The following is a 26,486-nucleotide window of genomic DNA, read 5'->3' as shown; positions in this document are numbered from 1 at the left end:
GTATTTCAGGATCACCTCTGCAAGATTTCTTGTAATCAGTCATATCCAACACCATAGAGTAACCACTGAGAATTGTGGCATATAATAAAACAAGATAAATATCAACGAAGACAAAATACTTCAAAAAGAGTCATTTTGTTCAAGATACAAGAGAATTACTCAGGCAACATACAATGATCAAGTCATCTGTCAAAAACCAAAATACAGGCCCTCCAAAATTTGAGCCATCATTTGGCAAACATTTCCATGACTAAGCATCTCAAGTTGCATTGATAAAAGTTTAATTCACGTAATAGCTACACAGGTATGATGCGATTGCGCGAACAGCATCCATCCACTGAGCTACGGCAGGCGGGCAGGCAGGCAATGACGTCATACTACGGGCGTTCCCACGGCGAAGAGCGTGAAGACGGACCAGCCGAAGAGGCAGACCGCGGCCGACATGTTGAAGACGGCAGACCAGCTGCCGGTGGAGTGGAGGATGCAGCCAGCGATGTAGGTCCCGACGAAGCCCTGCACCGCACCCATCGCATTCATTATGCCTGGCACAAAAAAAAAAGGAGTAAAGTACTGTATACGCCATATATTTCGCAAGTCTAAATTTTTGCGAATCGGGAATTCCCGGCAGTTTCGCGAGTGTTTAAATTTGCGATCGTGGAGTCCTGTACCGAACGGAGAAGTGTACATGGGTTCGTCACATTCACATCGGGATCAGAGTCAATATTTTTGCATGTCTTTAATTTCGCGAAAAGCACCTGACTCGCGAAATTCGCGAAAATACAAACCTCGCGAAATATTCAGCATATACAGTAATAGAAGAATATGCATCATGAGTAGTGGCATAGTTCTGTACTTTGTATGCAAGTACACACATAGGCAAAGAATCTTGTCTGGTATTGATAAGCTTGCACTTGAATGCCCATATTCGCTAACACTTGGCTGATGGGCGCTATTTGTGATTTTCAAATGTCTCAAGTGGACGCTGAATTCAATCAGACCACCCATACAGTATTTCCCAACAACTACTGGGGGTTTATAATGTAGCAGAAAAAATTAATTTCTGTATCTTAAAGATTAAAAAAAGGAAATAATAACACTTTATTAATGCCAGAGATCACAAAGGGTTGACTCTATGCATACAGTTGTATTCAAGAATATGTCATCAAAACACATATGTGGAAATTAATCCTTTCCAGTTTGAAAGTGAGGCTATAACTTGCAGTGAAATGTGGAAGATTCGACTTATGGATGCCAACTTAACAGTGGACGATAATGTTGAAAATTGCTTTGTTGATATTCAAAGCTATTTCAGTTATGAGTGAAGCACAAGTTGAATTGTTTGGGGAACATTTCCACAGCATCCATCTTCAGCATGATTATACAAAGGCTGCTATAAAAAACATGGCAGTAACACAAAAAAAAAAAAAAACCAAAAAAACTAAATAATGACAACTTACCAAACACCATCCCAGCATGCTTTGGGGCTATGTCCTGGGCGTTGGGCGGTATGCTGCTGTTACAACACGCCTGAGACATGACGGCGATGACCATGAGGATGAGTGAGGCATGGTAGCTGTCTGTCAGGCCGACACAGAGGAGGGAGAAGGCCATTCCAAACATGGATATTGTCTGAACAGAGAAAGTAGCATAAATTCAGGAAAAGAAGTGGGGGGGGGGGGGGGGAGCTGATATGCATGTATTGTATATGTTTATAAAATGTTGGAGCAGATCCAAATTAAATGACTTAATCATAGCTGAAAGCGTAAACAACTGCTCTCACCTTAAAGCATGTTAGATTGTTCGAAAGTTACGTTGAATGGGTAATTCTTACTGATTAAATGCTTTCCTCAAAAGAATAATTTAATCTGCATTGAAAGAGGGTATGTAACCTTAAACAATAGCCAACAATTACACAAAAGAAATCAAAAAGTAAAAATTGACCACGTTTAGTCTGAAAATTTTCTTATAAATTCTTCTTAGATGGGGTGTGGATTTGTAAGGATCATTATGAAGTTAACAATTCAAAAGTTTTTGGTGATACTGCAACTGAAAAAAAAAAATGGTAGACAACCACAAGCGGACTTGTGGAGATGACAGCACAGCCTTTATTCTACCTTTTGTAATACTAGCATTGGACAATATAAAAATCATGCACAAATGCAGGACCAAGCCACGTAAATGTCGTTTCTGGGACGATGGGTGTTGTTACTTGCATCTCAGGTAAATTCATGGTTTATCTTATCTATCTATCAATTCATTTATCTATTTGTTGATTTACAAGAGACAAAGAATATAGACTCACATGCATGACTTTCCGGGAGATTCCAACAGGCACTTTGCGAGCTATGAGGGCGTCTCCCAGACACCCTCCTGTAACTGAGGCGGGCATGGCAGCCAGCCACGGAAGAACATTATACACCCATCCCTGTGTGAGAAGGTAGGAAAAGTCACGTTCCATTTGCTAGTGATCACAACTATTAAAACACACACACACATACACACACACAAACCCAAAACAAAACAAAAAATCATAATGAGAAAACTCTGAACCCTCCAACAATTTTTGCAAAACTCCCAATAATAACCTGTATGAAGATGCCAGACAATACAGAGCCTTCAATAAAATCTCTAGTTTGACTTCCACTTTTCTAAACAGATTTAAAAATGATTTCAATGCTGGCAATTTTATCAGAGAAACATGAGTTCTTCTGGAACAAGTCAAGAGGGAGTGTTATGTGCAAGCTATTCAATAGTATGATGACCCCAAAATACTGTCTAAGGAAGGAGTAAACTCAAAGGGCTAACAACACATGTATGTTACAGTGCAGAAAGTCATTTCTGCACAAAGTCTAAACATGTGAGACCTTTACTAGAACTTTATTTGAATGAAGGGATTTTTGTTTCTTTCTTTTTTTCCTTGGAGAGAGTGTAATTACAGAGGTTTTCTTTTTGCTGATACTCTCAGCGAAAGATGGAATGCTCGATCTGTATTATGATGAAAACAAACAGTAAAAAAAGAAAGCCTTTGTTGTAACTGTTAAGCTACATGTATTACTAGTCTATAGTGTCACTGGAACCTGTAACATTTTTTCATGGATGATAAACCTGAAGTCTGAAACGTGACTTTCACAGGGCATTTGAGGGAAATCATTGTAAGATTCCAGCAAAATACTATTATCATTCCTTCTAACTTATTTGATATGAAACTTAAAAAAAAATAATAAATCAATATGGGAAACATAAGGGGGGGGGGGGTGGGAATAATATTGGGATATCGGAATAGTGTGAAGAAGCTGCCAATTGCAATTTTTTTTTTGACATTAAGGTCATATATGCAATGCACTTTAATAGATCACACAAAAAGCATGCATTTTGCAAGAATACGTAACATGCCATCTCATAAATTTGCATAATATTCAAGATTATTATGTTGATTTTCAAACTGCTTAAAGCTTTGAATACCTCTTTGTTATTAGCTTTAAGGTGTAGGGGTAGGGGGTTAGGTTGGGGGTGAGGCAGCGCATTTATGGCTCCATTAAATTGTCTAAATCAGAATTGCCACACCATGCACATGTCCATGTGTACAGTACACAACTCACATGGACAGTTCAAAGAATGCAAGCTATGTGCTGTGGTTCAGATAGAGACATCAATTTACCTTGCCTTGCGGAAAAAGTTCCTTGAAATAAGTTGGCATCCACGAGAGAATGAGATACATCGTAAAATTCATCGTACTGTGACCTATGAGCAAACCCCTGGATGTCGGAAGGTCGTTTCCGAGAGCGAGGGAATGAAAAAATATTGAAGAGGAGAAGGAAAGCCGGGGAGGAGAAGGATAAGAGAGCGAGGTAGAGATTAAGAAGCACAGACAGAAACATTGGCAGGTGGATTGATAGATGAATTAAAGTGGGAAAGAATTACAAGGAGAGACCAAGAGAATGTACAAGTTAGGGGCATGGAGTGTGAAAGTGCGCTGACAGAAATGTTTGACATAAAAAGGAGTGGGGGGGGGGGGGTAAGAAAGTTACAAAGGGATTGACGGACGTATGAGAGGATGGGTACAGAGAAGATGAAGCAGTGATGGTGGAACAAACAAAACAAAGAGAGACACCATGAACAGTTTGATGTAAACCGATCCATTAGATTCAGGCAAGGAAAAAAAAATGGGTTGAGTAAATGTCAAAATGTTATATGCACAAGGTCATGCTCAAAAAAAGAAAGAACAGGAAAAAAAAAAGGGAGTGAGGTTAGGTACCAAATTCATTGTAGTGCATTAAAAAATTTACGCATCCAAGATCCATGATATATGTGACACAACAGCAAGATTTATAGGGGTGGTATACCACATACGTGAAAACACATGATGCAGGCAGGGTTGATGAGTGGGTAGGATGTGCAAGTGTGTGATGAGTTTAATAGGGATTCATAAGGGATAAAAAGTATGTATGGAAGGCAGTCATTGACATGTAGTGAGACATTGAAGTAGGGATAGTGGAAACAGATAGTGTGTGTGTGTGTGTGTGTGTGTGTGTGTGTGTGTGTGTGTGTGTGTGTGTGGAGGGGGGGGGGGGGGGAGGCAAGAGAAACCAAGGCCACAATATTACATTTCATGGGCAAATTGCATCATTGCACACAGGATTAATGAGAAATATCACAAATGCATAGCAGGGAGAATGCGGGGGGGGGGGGGGGGGGTGAAATTATCAGGCAGAAAGATGCACAAAACAAAAATTGTGGTTTATGAGATGAGAGTGTCATCATAAGGTACAGATGTGCAAATAGAGTTGAGGCAATGTGCAGACATAATCAAAGGGGGATAGAAATACAATGCAACAGAATGGTAAAATGCACACAGAAGAAAAGAATAATTTGGAGAAAGGAAAGGGTGCAGGCATGGATGTGGCAACATAAACAAATGTTCAGAATAGAGAGATAGAGATGTGTGAATATATTGAGATAGAGATATGTGAATATATTGAGAAAGAGATTAAGTAAATATTATAGAGAAAGATAAATAATTATATAGAGAAAGAGATATAAAAAATATAGAGAGATATGTAAATATGCAACAAAAAGACAGACAGAAGAGAAAAAGCAGAAAAAGAGAGAAAAAAAGATGGAGAATGAGAGAAAACACAAAGAGGCAATTGATTAAATCTTGCATAAAGGGAAAAAAAGGTCAAACATTGCAGAGAAGCATGACTAAACTCACCTTAGACTCGGGGTAAACCTCTTTAAAGAAGGTTGGTAGCCAATTTATCAGAATAAAGAAGGAAAATATGACGCACAAGTGGCTTATGGCCATTGCCCTGAGAGAGGGTGGAAGAAACAGACAAAAGAAGTGTACAAGTTTGGGAGTTTCTTCCACGTCTCTCTCTCTCTTGTCTCTCTATCTATTTCTCTGACTTACACTTTTTACCATTTTGAAGATGGTTGCAGAAAACATTATAAACTTATTATGCAATAGAATACAGCACAGCATAACACAGTATATATTCTACAATATTTGTACACGTGACCTTGCATCTCAACACCTAGAAGAATTCAACGTAAGCAGTAATACTTGTTGGTTAGGCCAGAGTTTTAAAAGAAGAGATTTCAAGATTTGAAATGATATAAAGATGTGAAAATGAAGATTGGATGTTCCAACCCAAATTTTTATTTCTCTATATTTAGGCGTGACAGATTTTATATAGCGAGCGTTCGGCCGCGTGGGGAATGCTCGCGTTCCTCCTTTTGTTAGGGGACGCCCCTATTCCTCCTGCGTGCAGAATGGGGGGTTTAATCCCTCTATTCATCAGCCTAATGAGGGCGTTCCTTGGACGCAACAGAACGGGCTTGCTCACAAGTCGCATTCATGGCGTTCCTCTCCGCTTTAGGAACGCAAGGATTATCCCAACCACGTGCTTTCCGCGCACGGCTTCACCTTTGAAAAGAACAATTTGCGCCGGCAAGTGCACAATTCACGGTGGACGCCAGAATTCCACATCGTTCTTGCAAGTTAAAATAAATCGCGTGGCAAAAACGAGTGAGAGAAATCGCGCACTTCAGACAGTTAAACGATTGCGACTCCACATGCTCGCATACGCTACGGAGTAACATTGCACGAGTTCGCAAAATTCTCACGACTCGCAGTTTCCAAGCGTCATGAACAGGATTGGTATTCCAAAAGTTTTGCCAAAGTTTTGCGATTATTCACAAGCAATAATTCACAAGCGAGAAGTTGCATTCTGGTTTACTTTTCGATGACATTAGTCAAGGCTCGACACTTACGGGGCCACCAAAAATGCGCGTCGGGCCACCGAAATTTCAGAAATGAAGATTTTGGTACGATCGGGCCACCAAAAAAGTCGGATGTTTGCCTTTACTTTCGAAAATGAACAGCGGTAACAATCGGCTCCGTAAGATGCTAAAATAGATGTCAGATGTTTACTCTTAATTTTGGAAATGAATAACGGTAATATTCGACTCCGCATGATACTAAAATAAATGTCGGATGTTTGCTTATACTTTGGGAAATTAATAACGGTAAGAGTCAGCTCCGTACGGTGCTTAAATTAATGTCAGATAATTGATTTTGCCTTCGGAAATGAATAAGGATAACATTCGGCTCCGGAAGATGGTGAAATAATTGTCGAATGTTTGCTTTGACGTTCAGAAATGAATAATAATGATATTCAACTCTGTATGATGATAAAATAAATTTCTGATGTTTGCTTTTATGTTCGAAAATAAATAGCAATAACATTCAGCTCCGGAAGATGCTAAAATAAATGGCGAATGTTTCCTTTGACGTTCGGAAATGAATCAGAGTAATATTCAATTCCGTATGGTGATTAAATAAATGTCGGATATTTGCTTTACTTTCGAAAGTAAATAGCAATCACATTCGGCTCCAGAAGATGCCAGAATAAATGTCAGATAATTGCTTTTACTTTTGGAAGTGAATAGCAGTAACATTCTGCTCAATACCATGCTAAAACAAATGTCGGATTTGTTATTCCACACTGCTCGCTTGATTAAAAAAAACTGTTACGATTCGCTAAAGTTTGTTATTATGCTGAAGGTTCGCTTTTCTTTTTTATATAAGTTTCGAAATTTCGGACGTTATAATAATAGCTGATACGAAAACGAAGTTTCTTACCACGAATATGATAATTTCTTTACAGATAAACGACCCACCTTTTTTTCCATTTTCGGATGAATGAACCATCTGAATATTTTTTTTTCCCGGAATGATGAATATCGTGCAAAGAAGTAAACGATGTCACGTTCAGAAATAAACCCATATATTCCCGTCACAGGAAAAGATTCGGCGTTTTTAATTTTCTTTTAGCCAAAAATGACATAAGTTTCGTACCATGCACGTAATTCATTCTCACATTTACGAACCTTCGGAATAATGCCACAAATGGTATTAACGAGCCCTAATACAATTTTGGATTAACACATTACATAAGGCATATCAAATTTGCGTGTTTTGCGGGTTCAGCAAAAAGAACCATCGGATTTACGAACCTTATTCTTCTTTCGGAATAATGAACATAAGGCAAAGGAAATAACGATGCCATAATAGGAATTCAAATTTTTTCTTGCCTCAAAGATTTTCCATACTTATTTTCCGAACTACTAACCCCCAATGCCAGACTAAAAATCCGAAAATTAAATAAGCTCTGCTTTCTGATGTTTTGTTAATCCCAGAAATTAAAAGGAACAAGTTGTGTTATTCGTTTTCAGAGTAACGTAATTAATTTAATATCCCGATAAATGCACCCTTAGAATCACAAAATTCGTGCGGTTTCGGATTAATGAATCGTATTTATTTTTCACATTAACGAATATCAATACGGCAGAGGGAATTTTCGAGAATATTATAGCGAATCTTATTTAACTTTCGCATTACAAGAACCTTACAGGTGCAACGAACATCAAAATATAAGAACGATGTCAAACTAAAAATTGAAACTGTATAGTTGCTTCAAGAATTTTACCTCCCGTCTATATTGCTTTTCCGATCTAAATCTAAAAATGAAATAAAACAAAACAAAACAAAACACGATGAAACGCACTATTATTGCCGAACATAGAATACATCCCCATAGGTGGAACAAAATAACAACAGAAAAAGATGCAGAGAGAGAATGATGGGCGGGAGAATGGTCTAGGAGGTCGAAGATCTTTTGTGTGTGTGTGTATGTGTGTGGAATTGAATATTACATGAACATGTTGTGCACAGAAATCTGTCAAAGTCTGTCAAAGTGTGTCAGAGTCACGAGAAATCAAGTTTTAGTTATGCCTATAGATATAAATGTGGATTCTACAGACTCTAAAGCTACGTTTACACCATGTTCCTGGCGGCCACGTTGTATTTGCCTGAGATGCAGTGCGCTGTGGGTATACTAATGGGCAAGTCCAAGATATCGCGCACCTTACGTATGGGACATTCAGAGATTTCAAACCTCTGAAAAGTAATGAAGGAGCACTTGGATTTTACTGTTTATCATCAGGATGACTGGTATCCCTGAGAAGAACATTGTGTTTAAGTTTGATGTCATTTGACCTTGGGTTAATTATTCTATTAAGAAAAATATGGCAACTTACGTATGGGACCAGAGAAAAACTGGATTTTTCAAAAAAAAGTTTGACTTGAAAGTTCTCTGAAAGTACCTTATTGATCAAGTTCTGTTTAGAAGTGAAGAAAGGTACAATACTGAAGTATCTTTCAACAAAGTTTCATTGCAAAAGAATAAAGCATTTTTTCATGAAGTTGGTTTAATTAACGAAAGTACACCTTACGTATGGGACATGGCTCAACTTACGTATGGGACATATGTCTTTAGTGCACAAGTGTATTAATGGGAATGACTTTGAATTTTCCCATAGTGTCATATTCAGTTCCACAAATCATACTACAACATTTAACACATGAAATAGACTGCTAAGTAGGTGCTTTCCCAGTTCAGGTACCTAACAATTAAGCTAAAATAAGACAAATAAAAGTAATTACAAATTTACAATTAAAGTATTATCTTAGTTTGGATTCCGTCATGCACTAACACTGTCCTCATGATGTCTATACATACAGATACAGTATATACTGACACTCTATTTCTAGCCCATTTGTAATACTCTGGTCAATATTTTTATCAATAAAAAAAAATGTGCGAATTCTAGCTTGTGACCTTGATGTAGCATACATGCACATGTACCATGACTAATTTGTAGTCTTGATAATTTCAACTGTAAAATCAAATGTCATGTACAGTGTAATTTGCAAATACAGTTTGAAGTGGGTACTTTCAGTAGTTCTAGGCTTACCTTGCAAGTTGTCTAAGTTTTTATAGAGCTTTATAATTGTTTTAAATGCAGCACAAAACACAACAACACGAGTAATTCATTTTGCTCTGTAATCATCATGTTTTGCCATGTGAATTTTAGCTTCTGCAAAAATCAATCAAATTTTAATGAAACTTTTAGACTTTAAAAGCCGTGGTAGAACAAAGAGATAGAAGAATGTATGTACCTATGCTGGCTTTTTTTTTTCTCAAATTGCATGGCTTCAAGTCTATGAAACCAAAGACCACAAAATTTGTGTTGATACTTTGTACATACATAATGCTTGTGTAGTGGAACAGGAAAGATTATCATTTGTATTCAAATCTTAAGAGAAAATGTAATTCTAGATTTGAAACACTTAAGTAACTCACTGATCTGAAACTTACAATTTTGATAAATTCTAATAACCTCATTTGATCATACACTACCAGATTGCAATGTATGTTGATAATTGTGTAGATGTGGGGTACAAAGTACCAGTAAGTATGATTTGATGAAGGTGTCTCAGAGCACATCTGTCTCCTCAAACACAAAATAGAAAAAAAAAATGAATTCCCTATTTTTTGTGTAGTTTGTGTTTTTAGCACTCCAACCAGAGAACCAGTATTGATATTGTGGTTCATGGTAAATGTAAACTAGAGTCTTCATTTTACCGGATTTTCAGAAATCATGTTCATGACCTTGATAAAGTCATGACATATTCTGAGGGTGTGCAGTTGAAATATTAAACATCATATCAAAATAAATAGTATTCTCGTAGGGTTTTTCCTTTGCTATCAACTCTAGTCATGACAAAGTTACCTGCTGTCACCTCAAGTGATTTTTCTATTCAGTAAGACCTGTAATGTTGTCATTGATGAGCTCCACAAGCACAATTGTTTTGATTTCCCTTTTGAGGCTGTACAGCCTGTAGTACATGCTGAACAATGTACTGCACCTAAAATGACACTCAGAGAATCCCATTCTCTTGGACAAAGTCATTTTGTAGAGAGGTAAAGTTGAAAATGATAACTGAATTAAGAAAATATCCAATATCAAAATGTTAAAGGGAGGAATGCTAATTGAAGACCAGCTGCACAGCCTGTAATGAAAATAAAATAAATGAATATTCTTTATTTTCCTTTCTTAATCATATAATGACTCAATAATGCTGTTCTTACACTCTCCCTGAGGTCAACTGAGTAGGAGAGGCAGATATATAGACATATCCTTCAGAGAAGGTGCAAAGATAACCATTAACCAAACAAATGTAAGGACATATAGCATCCATGTCAAAAGGCGGTTTTCCCATTCACTTTTGCATGTAATGTCCCATACGTAAGGCATTTGTCCCATACGTAAGCAAACTTTAATTAGTTATAAGACGAAGGACTAATTAAATTTCCACATTTAGTTTTGCTAATCTGGAGTTAAAATGAATAAATTAGAACTTCCTGAAGTATGATTGGTCAATATTAGAAATCTTTAGAGAAAACTTAAAAAAACATACTCAAATCCTTACGTATGGGACACTTCGTTCTGGGAAAGTGCATAATTTGCATAATTAATGTGCTGACCTTGTCTTACCAATTGGAAATTATACTAGCTCATACAGGGGTCATGGCCATAAAGGAACTAGGTCAAGGACAAATTCAACTGATTTTATATGAATATTTTTAATTTGTCCCATACGTAAGGTTTGTTTTTACTTTATGCAAATTAAGGTCATATTTCTTGCATAAATTTGCATAATTCAATATTTTCTTTGCTGGAAATATATAATTTAACTCTATGGCTACAACATGATATCAATAACTTTTCGATTAAATCAAGATGAATTTTGAGCATCTGAGGGGACATTATCTTGGACTTGCCCTAGTATATGCAGTTGAGACATTCTCCTGTTCCCCCCCCCCCCCCCCCCCCCCCCACCTTCGCATTCTAAGTCTTGTTCGGATCGTTCCAGTCCTCGCCCCGGCGAACTTCTATAGCTATCACACGCTGTTCTCACGGCGTCTGATCAGGCTATAGACTATCAATATTTTCCGTCCCGTCCGCTGCGGACCGCCTCCAAGTTTTGTTAGGGTCTATTACGTGCCGTCGTGTTTCATTGCATTCATCCCATTTTATCAAGGCATACAAAATTCCTCATTAGCACCGGGACTGCCGTGGCAATTTTTTTTAACAGTTTAAGAATGTGACACGGCATCCACGGCAATCACGGCCTGTCACATTTGCCTATCTCGTCTCACAGCGTTGTTTCACGTCCGTCCCATTTTGTCCGTGATGGCCTGAAATGTGACTGCCGTGGTTGCCGTGAACATGTGTAAACGCGGCTTTTAGCTTTACATAATCCAATTCCACATCCCTTTAACCTTAAATACGAATATTTGTACGCTATTGTCAGTAGTTCACTTTCTAAAAAGCAAAAACAAACGAACAACCAAACAAACGAACGAACAAGTAAACAAACAAACCATGACATTAAGAATCTCTTAAAATTCAGGTTCTGTTTCCGTTCAAGCTCACAACCTGATTCTTTCCCTAAACGAAACAATACAGCAGTCGTTCTTTAAAGCGACGCACGACGGCGTTTACGCTCCTCCTCTGTCACTTCATAAGGCGAAAGCATTCTATATGAGGAGTCAAAGAAAATCATCCAATTATAAGACGGTATCTATCATCGACCAATACGGCAGCCTGATGTGAACTTCGGTGTGTTTGTGTCCGTGCCGCAAAATGAATACGTCGGTGCGCTTTTGTGTGTCGGGTGCATCTTTAGCAAGGAGCTACAAGTTTTGTTGCTTGTAGCTCCATGGCTGTTATTGCTGCCCCAAAACAAGGGAAGCAGAAGAAAAAGGGCATACCTGCTATTAAGAAAAGCCTCTTTTAAACGAGGATGTTTCTTGCTGCTATTCCCTTCCGATTGTAAAAACTAAAGAGGGTGCTTTATAAGCAATTATGAATACCTGAATTGAAAGGACCAGAGGATACCCATTCTGTAGGCGACGTAGAAAGCATAGGAAAGCCAATTGAGACAATTGGTGCTGGTCAGTCGTCTGCCGAGATCATGGTAATTGCATGTACAACAGTACTATAAACTATCAAAATTAATGTATTATACACACGAATGTAACATTGATACATATCTTTCTCATAATCTGTCACTTTGAAACACTGCATAAAATATGAAGTACCACTGACTTGGTTACTTAACTCAGCATGACATTAAAGCTTTCTAGTACAGTGTATCACATTATTGTGTTACGGGGGGGGGGGGGGGGGCGTTTAATAAATCTGTTTGTACAGTTACGAACAACTTACGAGCGACTGGTGATCAGTTCTGATGTGCTATACTTATCAGAATTTCCATAATTCAGCACAAGAACTTATCATCAGTCACTCGTAAGTCGTTCGTATCTTTACGAACAGCTTTATGACCCCCCCCCCCCCTTCACTGCGTTTCAAGCAGTGGAATATAATTATATCCTAACAAAATATAATAAGATTAAGGCATTTCGTTTTCTAGTTCACGAACTTTCGGAATAACTTTTTTATTTTGTGTGTGTGTGTGTTCTTGAATATTCATCAAAACGAACTTAATTGCATTCTATGTGATTAACGAAATTTTGGAATAATTAATTGCAGACAGAGATGAAAATGACCGTTACTGTTTCTTGCATATTTCTCAGTTTTTATGTTAACAACGATGTTCCTCGCTTTGTGATTACGTTTGGTCCATCCATCGCGTTTCCCGCAAGCTTGAAAAAGGAGCTAAAATTCACGCAAGGAGACGGGTTTTCTTCCACGAGAGACAAATCATTTGTAGAAGATGCACCGTCCTTCCCGCCTGTTATAAAGATAACCTATCATACACTATATACGGCTAGCACTGTATGTAGTACTGAAGAAATTTTTCCTGGTGAGAGTCGGTAGACTTATCCGTTCCAAGCGCGGGTAAATTAGTAAGTCTTCTCTCAGGACATTAGGTTTTACCCAGAACTTTACGGAATCCGCATATCGTCTTGCTGACCTATAAGAAAATAAGCCCAAACATTACATTTTGCAAGTTAACAAAATAAAATAGCCAGGTTAATTATTGTTGCACAAGTTGTCATTATAATACGCTTTGCAAAAAGTAGGCTTACTTTCAATCTTCACTGATGAGCTCTAAACAGCCCATTACATAACCAGGGAAGAGGGATAATAATTACATTCATAGTTTAAATGAGTTTTCTTAACCCGTTCCTCCCATAGATAGTGCCAAACTGCTCGCCAATTCTCTCATTCTCCCTTATTACGATTATTGCAGTATCTCATGGAGCAACTGCAGTAAAGGAACAAAAGACATTCTGATTAAGCAACATAAGCAGATGGCAAGAATTGTCCTTAAAACAAACATGCTCACTTCTACTTCCGAAATGTTCCGTACTTTGAAATGGATTGATATGGAAAAAAGATGGGAGTTCCAGAAAAGCAAACTATTGTTTGATATCATGAATGACAGCGCACCCTCTTACTTGTGTGACATAATCACATTGTCCACCCGCACTCATGGATATCGAACACGAAGTTCGGAGAATTATGGTGTTATTATTCCAAGAGTAAGAACTGAATGTGGTAAAAGATCCTTTTCAGTTGACGGTGCTCTACTATGGAATAGCCTGCCACCCCAAGTGCGAAATGCCCAAAGTAAGAACGTTTTTTGTTCACAGTATTTGAAATGGTGTTCTGGGTAATAAGTTTATCAATTTTTTTTCTCTCTCGCGGGATGTTGATTCACGTTGTAGCGGAGGGTAGAAGAAGAAGCAGATTGTATGTTGTTGTTTGATATTGTATGATGATATTGCAATGTTGAGTATAGTTGATTCTGTTGTTAGAAATGAATGTTCACTTTTGACGTACAGAATAGTATAATGTATAAGTGAATGAAGAGTTTAGTGTAGATAATAGTTTTTGATTTGGTAAATTGATAGAAAAAAATTTAATGCTTGTATAATTTTTTCTTCTCAGACATGTATATTTTGATATATATGATATATTTATATTCATTTAGGGGGTGCATTTTTCTTTATGAACTCAGACAGTAAGTTGCATTTTTTCCCATCCCGGTTGCAAACTGCTACATTTAGTCTCATTCTTCATTTTCCCAATGTTATGATCAGTTCTATTCTGTTTGAGGTACTATTCGGAGTTATGTAAATGTTATTTGTTGTGATTGTCACCTTGTATGTATGTGTTTACAGGGCCCCCTGGAAAACAGTACTTGATTACTGACGGGGCCACCCTGTATAAATAAAACGAAATAATAATAATAATAATAATAATAATTCTCCAAGAGCCTGAAATGCTCAAAAGCGAGATTCTCTTTGCAGGTCGACTTGAGAATGGACAGGTTGGTATTCCTCCTGTGCGGAAACAGTCAAGCTGTAGGCCTATTATGACAGTATCCCCTTTCCATGGTCAACTACAATACCATGTGCCATCAAACAATGAAAGTATCGATCGGGCACCAGGTATAGGTATGAATAGACATTGCGCTAATGGGCTCACAAACTCTTTTGTTGTACACAAGAATATTGTCACTGGAGGCAAGTATCTACTGAGCTGAGCCTCTATCGCTGTGTACATCTTAATTCGAGTTTTATTGCGAAAGAAGCACATATACGCGAAGTTAGTAACGGCAATGCACAAAACACAAAAATCTTGAGAGCTTTTGAAAGAGCGGGATCCGAAACATGGACCCGTTTCTAGACACTGTACGTTTTAAATTTGATATGAAAAAAACAAACGCATATTCCCCAAAGTGCATGCAAATTTGCGATCTAAATTGAAGTGCGTTGCTGTGAAGATATGCGTGTGAATTCGTATGATTCTGTCGAGATAATTTTTCAGTGCCGACTGAGTTGAAAGAGGATGTGTGATTTTCCTTCCCTAAGTCGCCATATTTTTATTTGTTTTGCTTACATTTCTATTGCCATACTCTGAAAATGAATTGTTCTCGCGCTCCGATTCGCAACATTACCGCTCTGTGATGTACGGCGCGGGCCAGTCTGAAATAAAAACAAGAAAAATTGTTAATCCGGAAACGACATCTTTGGGATTACTATAACCTTCGTAAAGATAAACATCTTTCCATCGTCGAACTTATTTAACTTTGGACTGAGATTTAAACCTTCGGAATAGCGAACTACAGTAACAATAATTTGCTACTATTTTTTTCATCGACATTTCGTGAAGCACGATGCGTTTCGGTAGTTTGAAACGTGTTAATGTTGCGATGTCTTTCCCCTGCTAGTGCAGACTAAGTTCAATCATGGCGAAAGTTCCGTTACGAAATAAAAAATGATTCAAGTCTTTTCAACAATAACACGCTTCGGTTTATAGTTTTTATGCGTTTAAACGCAGTTTTTAGTTTCGTACAAAAACCGCAAGTCTTTTCTGCAACGCTCTTGCGTTTTAGATACAGCGTTGCTTGTGATTTGATGGACTTGCATTTGACTATTAGAATTAGTGTTTAAACGCAATTGAGTTTAAGTTTCTTACAATTTTCTAGTGTCGGATGATTATGAAATGCAAGTCTTTTCAGCGTTCCGTGTTTGATGAACTTGCATTTGATTTTGGGGGTTGCGTTTAATTCTTAATTTTGCGTAAGAAGTAAAAAATAATGCAGGTCTTTTCAACAATAACTCACTTCCGTAGATGTTTAGAGATGCGTTTAAACGCAGTTTCTTATAATTTCGTACAAAAAGTATGTCTTTTCTGCAATACTCTTGCGTTTAAATACAGCGTCGCGTGTGATTTGATGGACTTGCATTGGATTTTTAGAATCGCGTTGAAACGCAACTGAGTTTTAAAGAAGTTCCCTACAATTTTCAAGTTTCGTATATCAAACGCAAGTCTATTCAGCGTTCCGCGTGATGACATGGACTTACAATTGCATTTGATTTTCAGAGCTGCGTTTAATTTTTAATTTTGCATACGAAAAAACAAACAAAATAATGCAAGACTTTTCAACAATAACGCACCTCCGTAGATGTTAAGAGATGCTTTTAAACGCAGTTTCTCTATAGTTTCTTACGAAAACCTCAAGTCTTCCCTGCAACGCTCTTGCGTTTGAATACAGCGTTGCGCGTGATTGATGGACTTCATTTGATTTTTAGAGTTGCGTTTCAACGCAATTGAGTTTCAGGTTCATACAACTATTTTCTAGTTTCATACTATATCAAACGCAAGCCTTTTGGCAGCAACGCACTTGCGTTTATGTGCAAAGTTGCTCGTGATTTGATACACCTGCATTTAATTTTCAGCTGCATTTAATTACATGTAGTTGCATTTGATTAATTTTCTAAAAACGGGCCCAGGTTTCTATTAACGCTTCGGAATAATTAACGTTAGAATATTCGGATAAACAGAAACACCTACACGTGTATTTCATGTTCTGATAATGATTTTCTACTAGGACCTTTATGTGTACAAAGTTTTTGCGTTTTGAGAATAACGAGCAGAAAAGGGGGAAAGTGAACTGCTTTGGGTAGCCAACTACATGTAATTCTCCAATGTAAATGAATGTATGCCCTTTCATTTCTGGCGTACAAGACAATATGACGCATGGCGCGAACGCTACCACGCCATACACTAGGGAATTACCGATTAGAAATGCAGCGAATCAGAGCGGAAAACAATTTATTCTTTTTTAAGAGAATGGCGATAAGATTTTGAGCGAAAAATTATGTCGACTTAGACGAGGGAATAAACACGTATTTCAGCTCAGTTGGCACTTAAAAATCAGGTCGACTTACGCGAGTTGTGGACTTATAAATGTCGACTAAGACGAAGAAATTTTCAAGGAATAACAAGACAAAAATCGGGACTTTTTTATCGTGTCGACTTAAGCAATGTCGAGGTTTACTGTACTAAAGCTCCATAGTTTCAGCAGAGCCAGATGTGTATGTACCTCCCTGGTTTCAGGAAGGAGGTACTAGGCGAGCTCGCCTGGTACCTCCTTGGTTTCAGGTGCAGGGAGCTCTCATCAGCTAGCTCTCGCCAACTACAGCACGTGTCTCCAACAGCATGCACGTATCACACAGCACAGGGTTACTAATACATGTACTATATACATAGACCCTCTTCCCTCCCAGCAGGCCCCATGCAATTGACACGATGTTTACGACCCATTCAGCGCGTACGCAAATTCCTTTACCCTGCGGTTTTTGCCTGGCGGCAAACCTGCTTTGAAGTTCCTGGAAATTTCCACCAGCTTGTTGCCTGGCTGGCACGGCCATGGGTGTCAAGTTTCCGTCAATCTACCTAGCTATTGTGAATGTTTTTCTTATACACTTGTCACTTCATTACACACATTTTGCTTCACCTGAGAAGCTGCTTACAAGAGTGGTCTCACGCTCATGTAAGGGGAACAAATACTATATTTCGGATACTATTTCAGATACTTCTTGATTACGCCTCTCATCGACGCAAATTAAGGTAATCACAGCGTTACTAACGCGTAATAGTGCAATGCCTTTCGTGTTTCATTTGTTTGCTAGTTTGTCCGTTTTTTTAAGCTTCCATGAAATCAACTGTGTAAGTGTTAAGCACAAGACAAAGGGAAGACTTAATCCGGGCGTTCCCGAACGCTGGCTACATGGAGCGATGGCTTCGTGGTCGATTGGGTGCAGTGAAGTTGACGCTATTGTGTTCGAAACAAAGGCACTAAACAAAAGACTTTTAAGCTGGCGTTCCCGGAACGCGGACGGCATGGGCGCATGCCAAGCTCGTGCCAAGCTGGCTACTTAACAGATAAGAAGGCATGCCGGACGCGGGCGAACGCTCGTGAGATAAAATCTGTCACGCCTTAAGACAAAATGAAGACAAGTTTTCAAAATATCTCATCATTGAACAATCCACTGAAACTACTGTTGATACCATATACTTCACGGCACTGGTTTTATTTTTGTGAAGTCAACTGACATAACTGACATAATCAACAATGCACCAAACCATTACCTTTCATAATATAATTAAATGTATGTTGTGTCCCAAACTTTGCTACCTTGAAAATGGAACATACATGTAATTCTGTCAATGTGATTCTTTATCCAAAATTTAACCCCTCACAAAATTGTCTTGACTGTCTCATTCACAAAATATGTTGCATAATACAATTATGAATACAGCACATATTGAATACTGAGTGACATTCACAAAAAGCAAGAGCACAAGCAAGGGCTCATGCAATAAATTGGATGGCAGTATCTATCACATACAATGAATAAAGGCACTCACTATGTAGAACTGCAGGGTATAGTGTGGGCAGCTTACAAAAGGTACTACATTGTATGGCACAATTTCGAAATAAAAGGCAATAACAAAAAAAGTGTTATCTCTTTCCGTAATAGAGAATTACAAATAGAAAGTTGTAATTGTGATGGTACTATGACAAGCCAGAGTGGTACGACATTAATGATCTCTTAATAGCTGAAGTGGTACCACAGAGCTATAATTACAAATGAATCAATTATTTGAGAGCTCTTCTAAAAATGCTACGACTGTACAGACATGTGTTCTGAATGCTACAGACATGTGAATCCCCCCCCTTAGGACAGCAACCAACAACAGGAAATGCAATCACAGAGTTCTGCTGCCATTACTTCAGAACTTTTTCTTCAACATATTTGAAAATCCTTCCTACATATGTATATCAGTTGTCTTTTTTATTGTGTGTCAAACTTTTGACCAGCCGTAAATGTACAGTACTCATCAATTCACGGTGACTTTACAAGTTTGTGTGATTCAGTTAAAAAAAAAAAACAGTTTAAAGTCTGTTTTCTAGTCAATGACGTCACCATGAAGTCAGTCACTGAATGCATCTAAAACCTAATAAAAGAAAAAAAAAAGATAATGGGTTGACATCATACCACAACAATTTACGTTTATTTCATGGCCCTTGCAGGACATTGAATGCAAAAAGTGAATATGAACATTTTTTTGAAAGGCATTTTGAAAGGCCCTATTGGAATGCACCAACATTTCTCTCAAGTCTGTATTGCACATAAATTATGCACATGTAGTATACATGTACATGGTGTTCAAAAGTGTTCAAAAGCGTTCATTTTCAAAATGTCTTCTTCTTGAATTCTGAAAGATACTGATGGAAAATAGGCAATAGGCGTTTTCACATCAGCCCGATAACAATCCAAGCTCGAGATATTTTCCAATTTCCCAAGTCAGAAAATAGCGTGCTATTTCGAAACATCAGGCTGATGTGAAAATGCCTAATGAGTCATAAAGATTTCTACAGCAAAGTCAAATTCCTCATTTTGTTAAATGGCTTTGTTTAGTAAATATGCGTTCACATAGTAATTGACCTTTATGAATTAGTCTGTTCACCTCGTTGGTAATTACAAGTACCTTATCCTGAGTGTGTTAACTAAGACAACAGTTTGCATGTGTGTGTGTGGGGGGGGGGGGGGGGGGGGGGGGGGGAGGGGGAGGAGGGCTACAGCTGAACTGTCACAGACTGCGGATACATTTTACTCACCAAAAAGGCCTTTTTGTGAGTAACTTCATGATAGGCAGGCTCTTCTTCTCGTCTTCCTCCTTCGTCGTCCCCGCCCTTCCATTCTGGAAGGAAAAGTAGGTTTTCCTCCTCTGCTTGCGGGAGTACGAGTGGATGAGGCACGCCACCGCGATGCCCACCGTGCCAAAAAAGTAGAACACGTAGTGCCAATTTGAGTGCTCCATGATAATGGAACCTATTGCCCCTGTTAATAGGGTACTGGAGAGGGTTGAAACAGAAAAAAAGAAAGAAGATATATATAAAAGATATAGAATAAACATATGAAATCATTAGAGGGAATATTAAAGAAATACATATTGTAAAATGATCAATCATAACAATTTTCATCCCTTTCATTTACACCATTATTGACATGAAGAGGGATGCTATGTATTTATAAATGATATTCTATGACTTCCTGTTTGTTTTAAGATTGAATGGTCTTTATGGTCCTGTCTCTCTATTCACGTCTAGATAAGAACAAAATGAAAACTCAAAGTGAATCTTTCTTTTTTTTCCGTCTCTTTCTTTCAAACTGATTTTCAGATCCAAGTTAGGGAGTTAGGTAAATCATATGTATGGTAAAAAAAGGCATAAACTTTTTTATGTGATTTCAAAAAGATGACAACAACATCGCAGAGTTTGACATACATGTCCTGTACATAGATTTATACATGATATCAAACTGACCCTAATGAACTAGAGGCGAAGACGCAGGACAACACGTAAGCTCTCTTGTCCGATGACACTTTCTGGCTAAGAAGGCTGGTAAGTGATGGGAAGTGCACACCTGAGTAAAAAAAAACAAGGGAAGAATGAATGCTGAGATTAACTGTTTTCTCAATAAAACTGTGCTAGATTCCCATCGTATTTACACTTTGAAAACACACTTGAGCTGTAATGTGCACAAAATACAACAAAGATGAAAAACAATACGTACATTCAATGACTATCTGTTCAAATTCGAGCAAATGAATCTGTCAAAATATACAAAAGAGAAAAGGAAAGGATAGATTAAACAACAGCAACTGTACGCATACCCCAACTCCAAACCACAATTGTCAACAGGTTTTTCACGCACTGCATCAGATCCTGAAAACAGACCTTTGCAGAATGCATTAAATTTACCTAAGACAGGAAAAACTAAATACAAATTACATCTGGTAATTCTTGGTGCTCTGCTAACATCATTTCCTGGTCCATGGATGAACTATCAATTAGTTCATAGCAACGGTGGCTCTGTGACATAAATTATTCATGGTAGTATGACTGACATTTAACTGTATTTTTTTTTTCCTGCAAAAAATTGACAGCAATGCTGCAGTGTTCAGAATTGTCAGCTAAATGCAAGTCTTTTGTCATAAGTTAATGGCGATAAATTTTTCATATGATTTGAAATATGGCTGGGGGCAGCAGAAACTTTGGTCCTTGACATTACTTTCATAGCATGGCAACAGGTAACTACAACTTGTATTTACACTTGGAGACAAGAGCAACAATGCAAACTGGAACGAGAAAGAGTGAAGCAAAGTTGAAAATACAGTATGTGCATACCAGTGGTAAAGGGCCAGAAAAGTGAGAGAACTGACAATACAGAATAACTCAAGGGTATGAACTGGATTAAAAACAGAGTCTCATATCAAAATGGTTTAGGGAATTCCTGCAATCTCATTGATCAATTGCCACATACATGAAACCATTATTTTCTTTCAGACATATTTACCTTTCGGTCAAGTCATTTTCCATTTAACCAGCATCTTGTATTCTAACACCAGATAGTAAGATGCATACAGAAAACTGCAATCAGCACACAGTTAGGACATAATTTTGTAGTTATTTTTTACTTATCTCATGAAACATATATATCAGGGTTAATTTTCTTTCTTGTTATTGGATAGCAATTTTAATCAATGGGCAAATATTCTGAACAAAAACACATTATGCAATGAATCTGTTTCAGAAATTACATTTTGTTTTGAATAGCAGCCATATTCAAAATGCACATCAAATTGCTTTGTAATATCAGGAAAATTATTCCCTGTGACTCAAAGTTTGTTTACTTTGTCTTTTCCATGGGTCTGGAGGAATTGTGTACATGCAGCACCTCTGAATCATCTAAACCCACCCGAGTGGGTTCAAACAATTCATATGCACTTTATGAATGTTTTAGAAATCCACTATTAAACACTTGTGAGTTATTCGTATGCCAGGGCTGCACACTAACCCATTTTTTATGCTGGTCCCACCTGTCTGTCTGACCAGTAGGTACTTGTAGCAGATTTTCCATGTTTTACTGGTCCATTGCTGAAAAAGTTACTGATCCGACAGAGATTTTTTACTGGTCAGGGACTGTCAGACCATTGCCAGTGTGCAGTGTTGCACATACTGTATTTTAAAAAAGCTGGCAATTTCTACCCACCTTGTGTGAGTCCCATGAGGAATCGAAGGAACGTCATCGACATGATGGTCCCTCCTTTAGTGGCAAAGAAGTATGGCACCAGGGGCGTCAAAATTGTGACCGTGCCCCAAATGAAGGCCGCCCTAACGATGACAAAGTCCCCTCCAATCCTGTCGCTGATCATGCCCCCCGGGATCTGGGCGATGGGATATCCCCAGAAAAATGAACCGAGTACAAGACCCTGCAGGGGAGAGAAAGGGAGTAGGGGCAGAGGAAGAAGAGTATAGGAGAAGTGACAAAAGAGACTTTATTCTGCTATGAAGAAAGTGCATCACATCTTTTTTGCATGCCTAAAGACTTCAAAGATTACTACATACTTATCCATGCCAGGCAGTACTGAAGAAGCATCTGTGTCTTTATAATGGTTACTACACGTATAAGAGATGGCTGATCTTCAGTATCTTGAACCACTGAAAGAGATACTTATCACTAAAAATGCCATATAGAGGATGTATTTGGGAAACACTGGGCTACATGGGGTATATGGGATATCAATATGTAAGTTGTGAAGAGTATTATTTTTTTTTGTGTGTGTGATACAAAGTGGCAGGTCTCACCAATCAATTTCTAGGATGGGATGTGCAAAAATTGTTGTGGATTATTGATGGCCCTTGGCCAAACAGTTCCATTTCAGCAGGGTTAAGTAAATAAAAAGTCAACAAACAAAGTAGAGCAGCAAAGTCTTTTCAGTTGGCATGATGGGAATGAAGCTCAACTGAAATGAAAATGTGCACATTGCATCTTGTTTATCACAGGTATTTAGTCTAAAAGATACATGCATGTGCTGATTAAGAGAAGTACATGTACATTGTAAATGGATCTCTGAATCATATCACGGTAAATTCTGTGAAAACAATACTCTAAAAATAGTTTACAGCTGTATAGAGGACTTCGAACTCACTGAACAATAAAAGAAAAAAATAAACTATCAACCATAATCATGTATATGCACTTACAAAAAATATGACTTCTTTTTGACATAAATGAAGTGATGAAATCTCTTATAAAATTCAGTGGAGCTTACAGTGTCTGTTTTGTCCCAGCCGAACTCCTTGGACACGTTGACTGCTACAAGAGGCACGATTGTCCGAGCTGAGAAGACCACAGTGGTCATCAGGAAGAGGAGTACTGTCCATAGTTTTCTCTCAGAACTGGGCACAGACGAAAATCACATTTTAATTGATATCAAATTACTACAGATCATGCAGTTTCTCAGAAAAGCTAGCATTTCTTTTTGTTACACCAGTACATGTACAATATTGTACAGTACAATTGGGAATTAGGTACATGTAAACATCTGTCCTTTGACGATTTACAGTATCAGTAGATAAAATTGTATTTTTGCACAGGTAATCATTTTGCACTCTGCTGAGTAAGATGAAATTGGCATGTTTTTAATTCCATGGAATCAAGACATTACGGTGTATAATTACAGATCATAAATACAGTGTACATGAAGATACAGTACTTGCATACACTTATTTTTGTGCTAGTTTCTGGTCATGGGAAATGCACAAAAATTCCTCTTTTTACACAAACAGACAATGTTTCTGTAAATCAGAGCCAGAAAATAAATGTAGGATATTGGATGGTACAATGTAATGCAGAGGACCAGTATGATAGCAAGCACTATAGTGCAGACTGCTGCAAGAGAGATGTGCATGATGGTACTATAATTTGTACATATACATTTTGTAGTACCATCAATTTGTTTTATTCTGTTTTATGGCAGCAAGGAATAGGCTAAACTGCATCATGGTACTTGTATTATTAAACCTCCAGTGCATGGACCGTACCCATGCCCTAATCCTAGCTCCAGCAGCACCGATTCACAAATCTAATTTGGCGTATCACTTCAAAGCCTCATACATGTACATGTAATTCACAAAAGGTTCTAAATTCTTGGAATAGCTTTGCTATCATTGGCTGCAAGTGAAAAGAGATTCTCGGTTGAGGAAAGCTACACTGCAAAGTGAGGGTCCAGATGGTATTTAAGTTCTGTACATACACCATGTCACTGGAGCATGAAATAGTAGTAGTCTTCCCCTGAACTAAATTACTGTAGCAGGGGCCCAATGGGCTTGTTGGGCTGCCATAGAGGTTTACTAGAGTTAGTAGGCATACAGGAATTGGTGGTCTTTTGTACAAGTTTGCTGTACATGTAGCAGTCTTCCAAGTGTACAACCTCATGGCATGCTGACTACTCATTTTAAGGGCAAATAATTCCAACAAAGATTCAATTCTTTATAAAGTCATTGTCTTTACACAACTTTACAAACAGATTCACCAAAGGTAACACACTGTTATGCTTGATTATGCCAAAAAGCACTAGATATTACAGGTAGATGATCTACAATGTACACTTGTACGTGTACATTGTATTATAACACATATAATTGATAATGATACAAACTGTACACTTGTATGAACTTTGTATGCAGATGTGTGTTTAATACAAGCAGCCATGCCATGTAATTCAAATTGATTTAATGTCAATGATTGTAGTGCTGGTAGATGTTCTACATTGTATTAAAATACCTGCTACTGAAAATGATACAAGTACCGGTACACTTGTATAACCTTTGTATGCAGATGTGTGTTTAATACAAGCCTGAGAAATGCTACATGTATTTATGGTGTAGTCTAATTGTAAAATGTCAATGATTGTGACACAGTTTTATGATCCAAAAAAGTACAGAAAGTATGTTTCTTTGAAAAGGACGATCACAAATTAAATCAAATCAAATCAATTCTGAAGAGAAATAACAATTGACACACTTTTGATTTCATATTCTCAACATAATGTACACACATTGTAACACTGAACCAGTTCCATTCCAAGGCCCCGGCCGTCACACTACACTTGTAATGTACAAATGTACAGTATGTACAGTAAATGCTCAATGAATGCCAAACGAATTCATGAAGATTTGAATATGTAGGCCTATAGTTGCATCTGCTGCTAAATATAGTTCCTAATACATTGTATGTTTGACATTCTTTGTATTCTTTTGTAGCTGTTTGAAGTAATCATAGGGATTCGCACAGATTAGTAGTACACTGGAGCAGAATCTTTTTTTTTTTTTTTTTTTTTTTAACATGTCCTAAACCGGACCTCAAGAGAATCTGTGCAAATCCCTACAAATGTAGTATGAATAGAAATCTAGCCGAATAGGTACATGTATTTGTACAAAGAATGTCATGCTAGAATACTATCTAACTAGAATAGAACTTAGAAGATTCCAGTATTTAGCAAGGCAAGGGATGCGAACGTATATTTTCAAATTTGTTGGGCATTCATGGCATTTTATTGGGCGTTCGCATCTCTCATCTCGCTTCAACACATTCAAGTTCAGGTGTTAAAATTAAAAATCTTCCTGTTCAACAATGACCAGTGATCTTGAACCTTGATTTTGAACCTTGAATGAGTACTCTCCACACAAAGCGATAAGATACATGTACAGTACTAGTAAGCCTAAATTTACTTGTTAGTTGAAGTGAACTCACAGACAAAATCGTTCCTCCATAACTTGTTATCCACAAATCACAATTGCATGAGAAATTACAATAAATTTTCTAATGTCACTGTGTGTGTCACATGTCGTGTCTCGTCATCCGTCTGACATGAAATGATACACTTTCTGCAGTGTCAGTATACACGTAAAACTCTTAATTAAGGATACAACTGTCTTAGAGTTAGATTTATTGTAATTTCAAATTCCACAGTGTAAAAAACGTTGTTACACGTTCCCGACTTAAAACCTTAAAACTTACTCGTTCCATTGAGAAGACTTGGGAAAGGGTTCACTAGACGAGTCGAGGATGATTTTCAGCGGGGCTGGGGATTTGCTTCCAGAGGAGAGAGACCCTCCCGATGAAAGTGCTGCCATTTCACGATCTTACTTCATGCTTTTACGGAGCGGACATGATAATAGTAAAAGGTTTGTGGCTATTTGGATGTGATTAACCACTGTCACTGAGTTCGAACAGATTTACTGCAATCCACACGTCCACGACACAAGAGCTGCCATACACTTTACGATGTTATACACGTATTCTTAACCAGTGTGGATTCTCAATGTATTGAATGCATTCTCGGAAACTTGTACACGTAGGTGTCCTACTCGTGTAAATTTCTGCTTTATAGAAATAATC

The 26,486-nt window shown here is 37.8% G+C and overlaps 1 protein-coding gene across 2 annotated transcripts; it reads right to left on the bottom strand.

The window, feature by feature from the left end:
• Positions 1-362: 362 nt before the first annotated feature.
• Positions 363-26,365, bottom strand: LOC139744997 (voltage-gated purine nucleotide uniporter SLC17A9-like). Of its 2 annotated transcripts, none has more exons than XM_071655401.1 (9): positions 26,106-26,365; positions 23,356-23,482; positions 22,293-22,512; positions 20,564-20,663; positions 19,856-20,092; positions 5,213-5,309; positions 2,303-2,425; positions 1,458-1,629; positions 363-542 (listed from the first exon to the last, which is right to left on the bottom strand). In XM_071655401.1, the coding sequence occupies exons 1-9, from the start codon at positions 26,219-26,221 to the stop codon at positions 373-375; spliced, it is 1,362 nt and encodes a 453-aa protein (XP_071511502.1). In that variant the 5' UTR covers positions 26,222-26,365; the 3' UTR covers positions 363-372. The 2 variants fall into 2 exon arrangements, with proteins under 2 accessions (XP_071511502.1, XP_071511503.1); XM_071655402.1 differs by lacking the exon at positions 5,213-5,309 and adding an exon at positions 3,659-3,755.
• Positions 26,366-26,486: the final 121 nt, after the last annotated feature.

Source organism: Diadema antillarum, unplaced genomic scaffold, assembly GCF_040938485.1.
Source record: "Diadema antillarum isolate AM-2024a unplaced genomic scaffold, OU_Dant_1.0 seq00001225_RagTag, whole genome shotgun sequence".
Classification (NCBI taxonomy): domain Eukaryota; kingdom Metazoa; phylum Echinodermata; class Echinoidea; order Diadematoida; family Diadematidae; genus Diadema; species Diadema antillarum.
The sequence above is the reverse complement of the archived record's forward strand: the minus strand, read 5'-3'. Positions and strand labels throughout refer to the sequence as shown.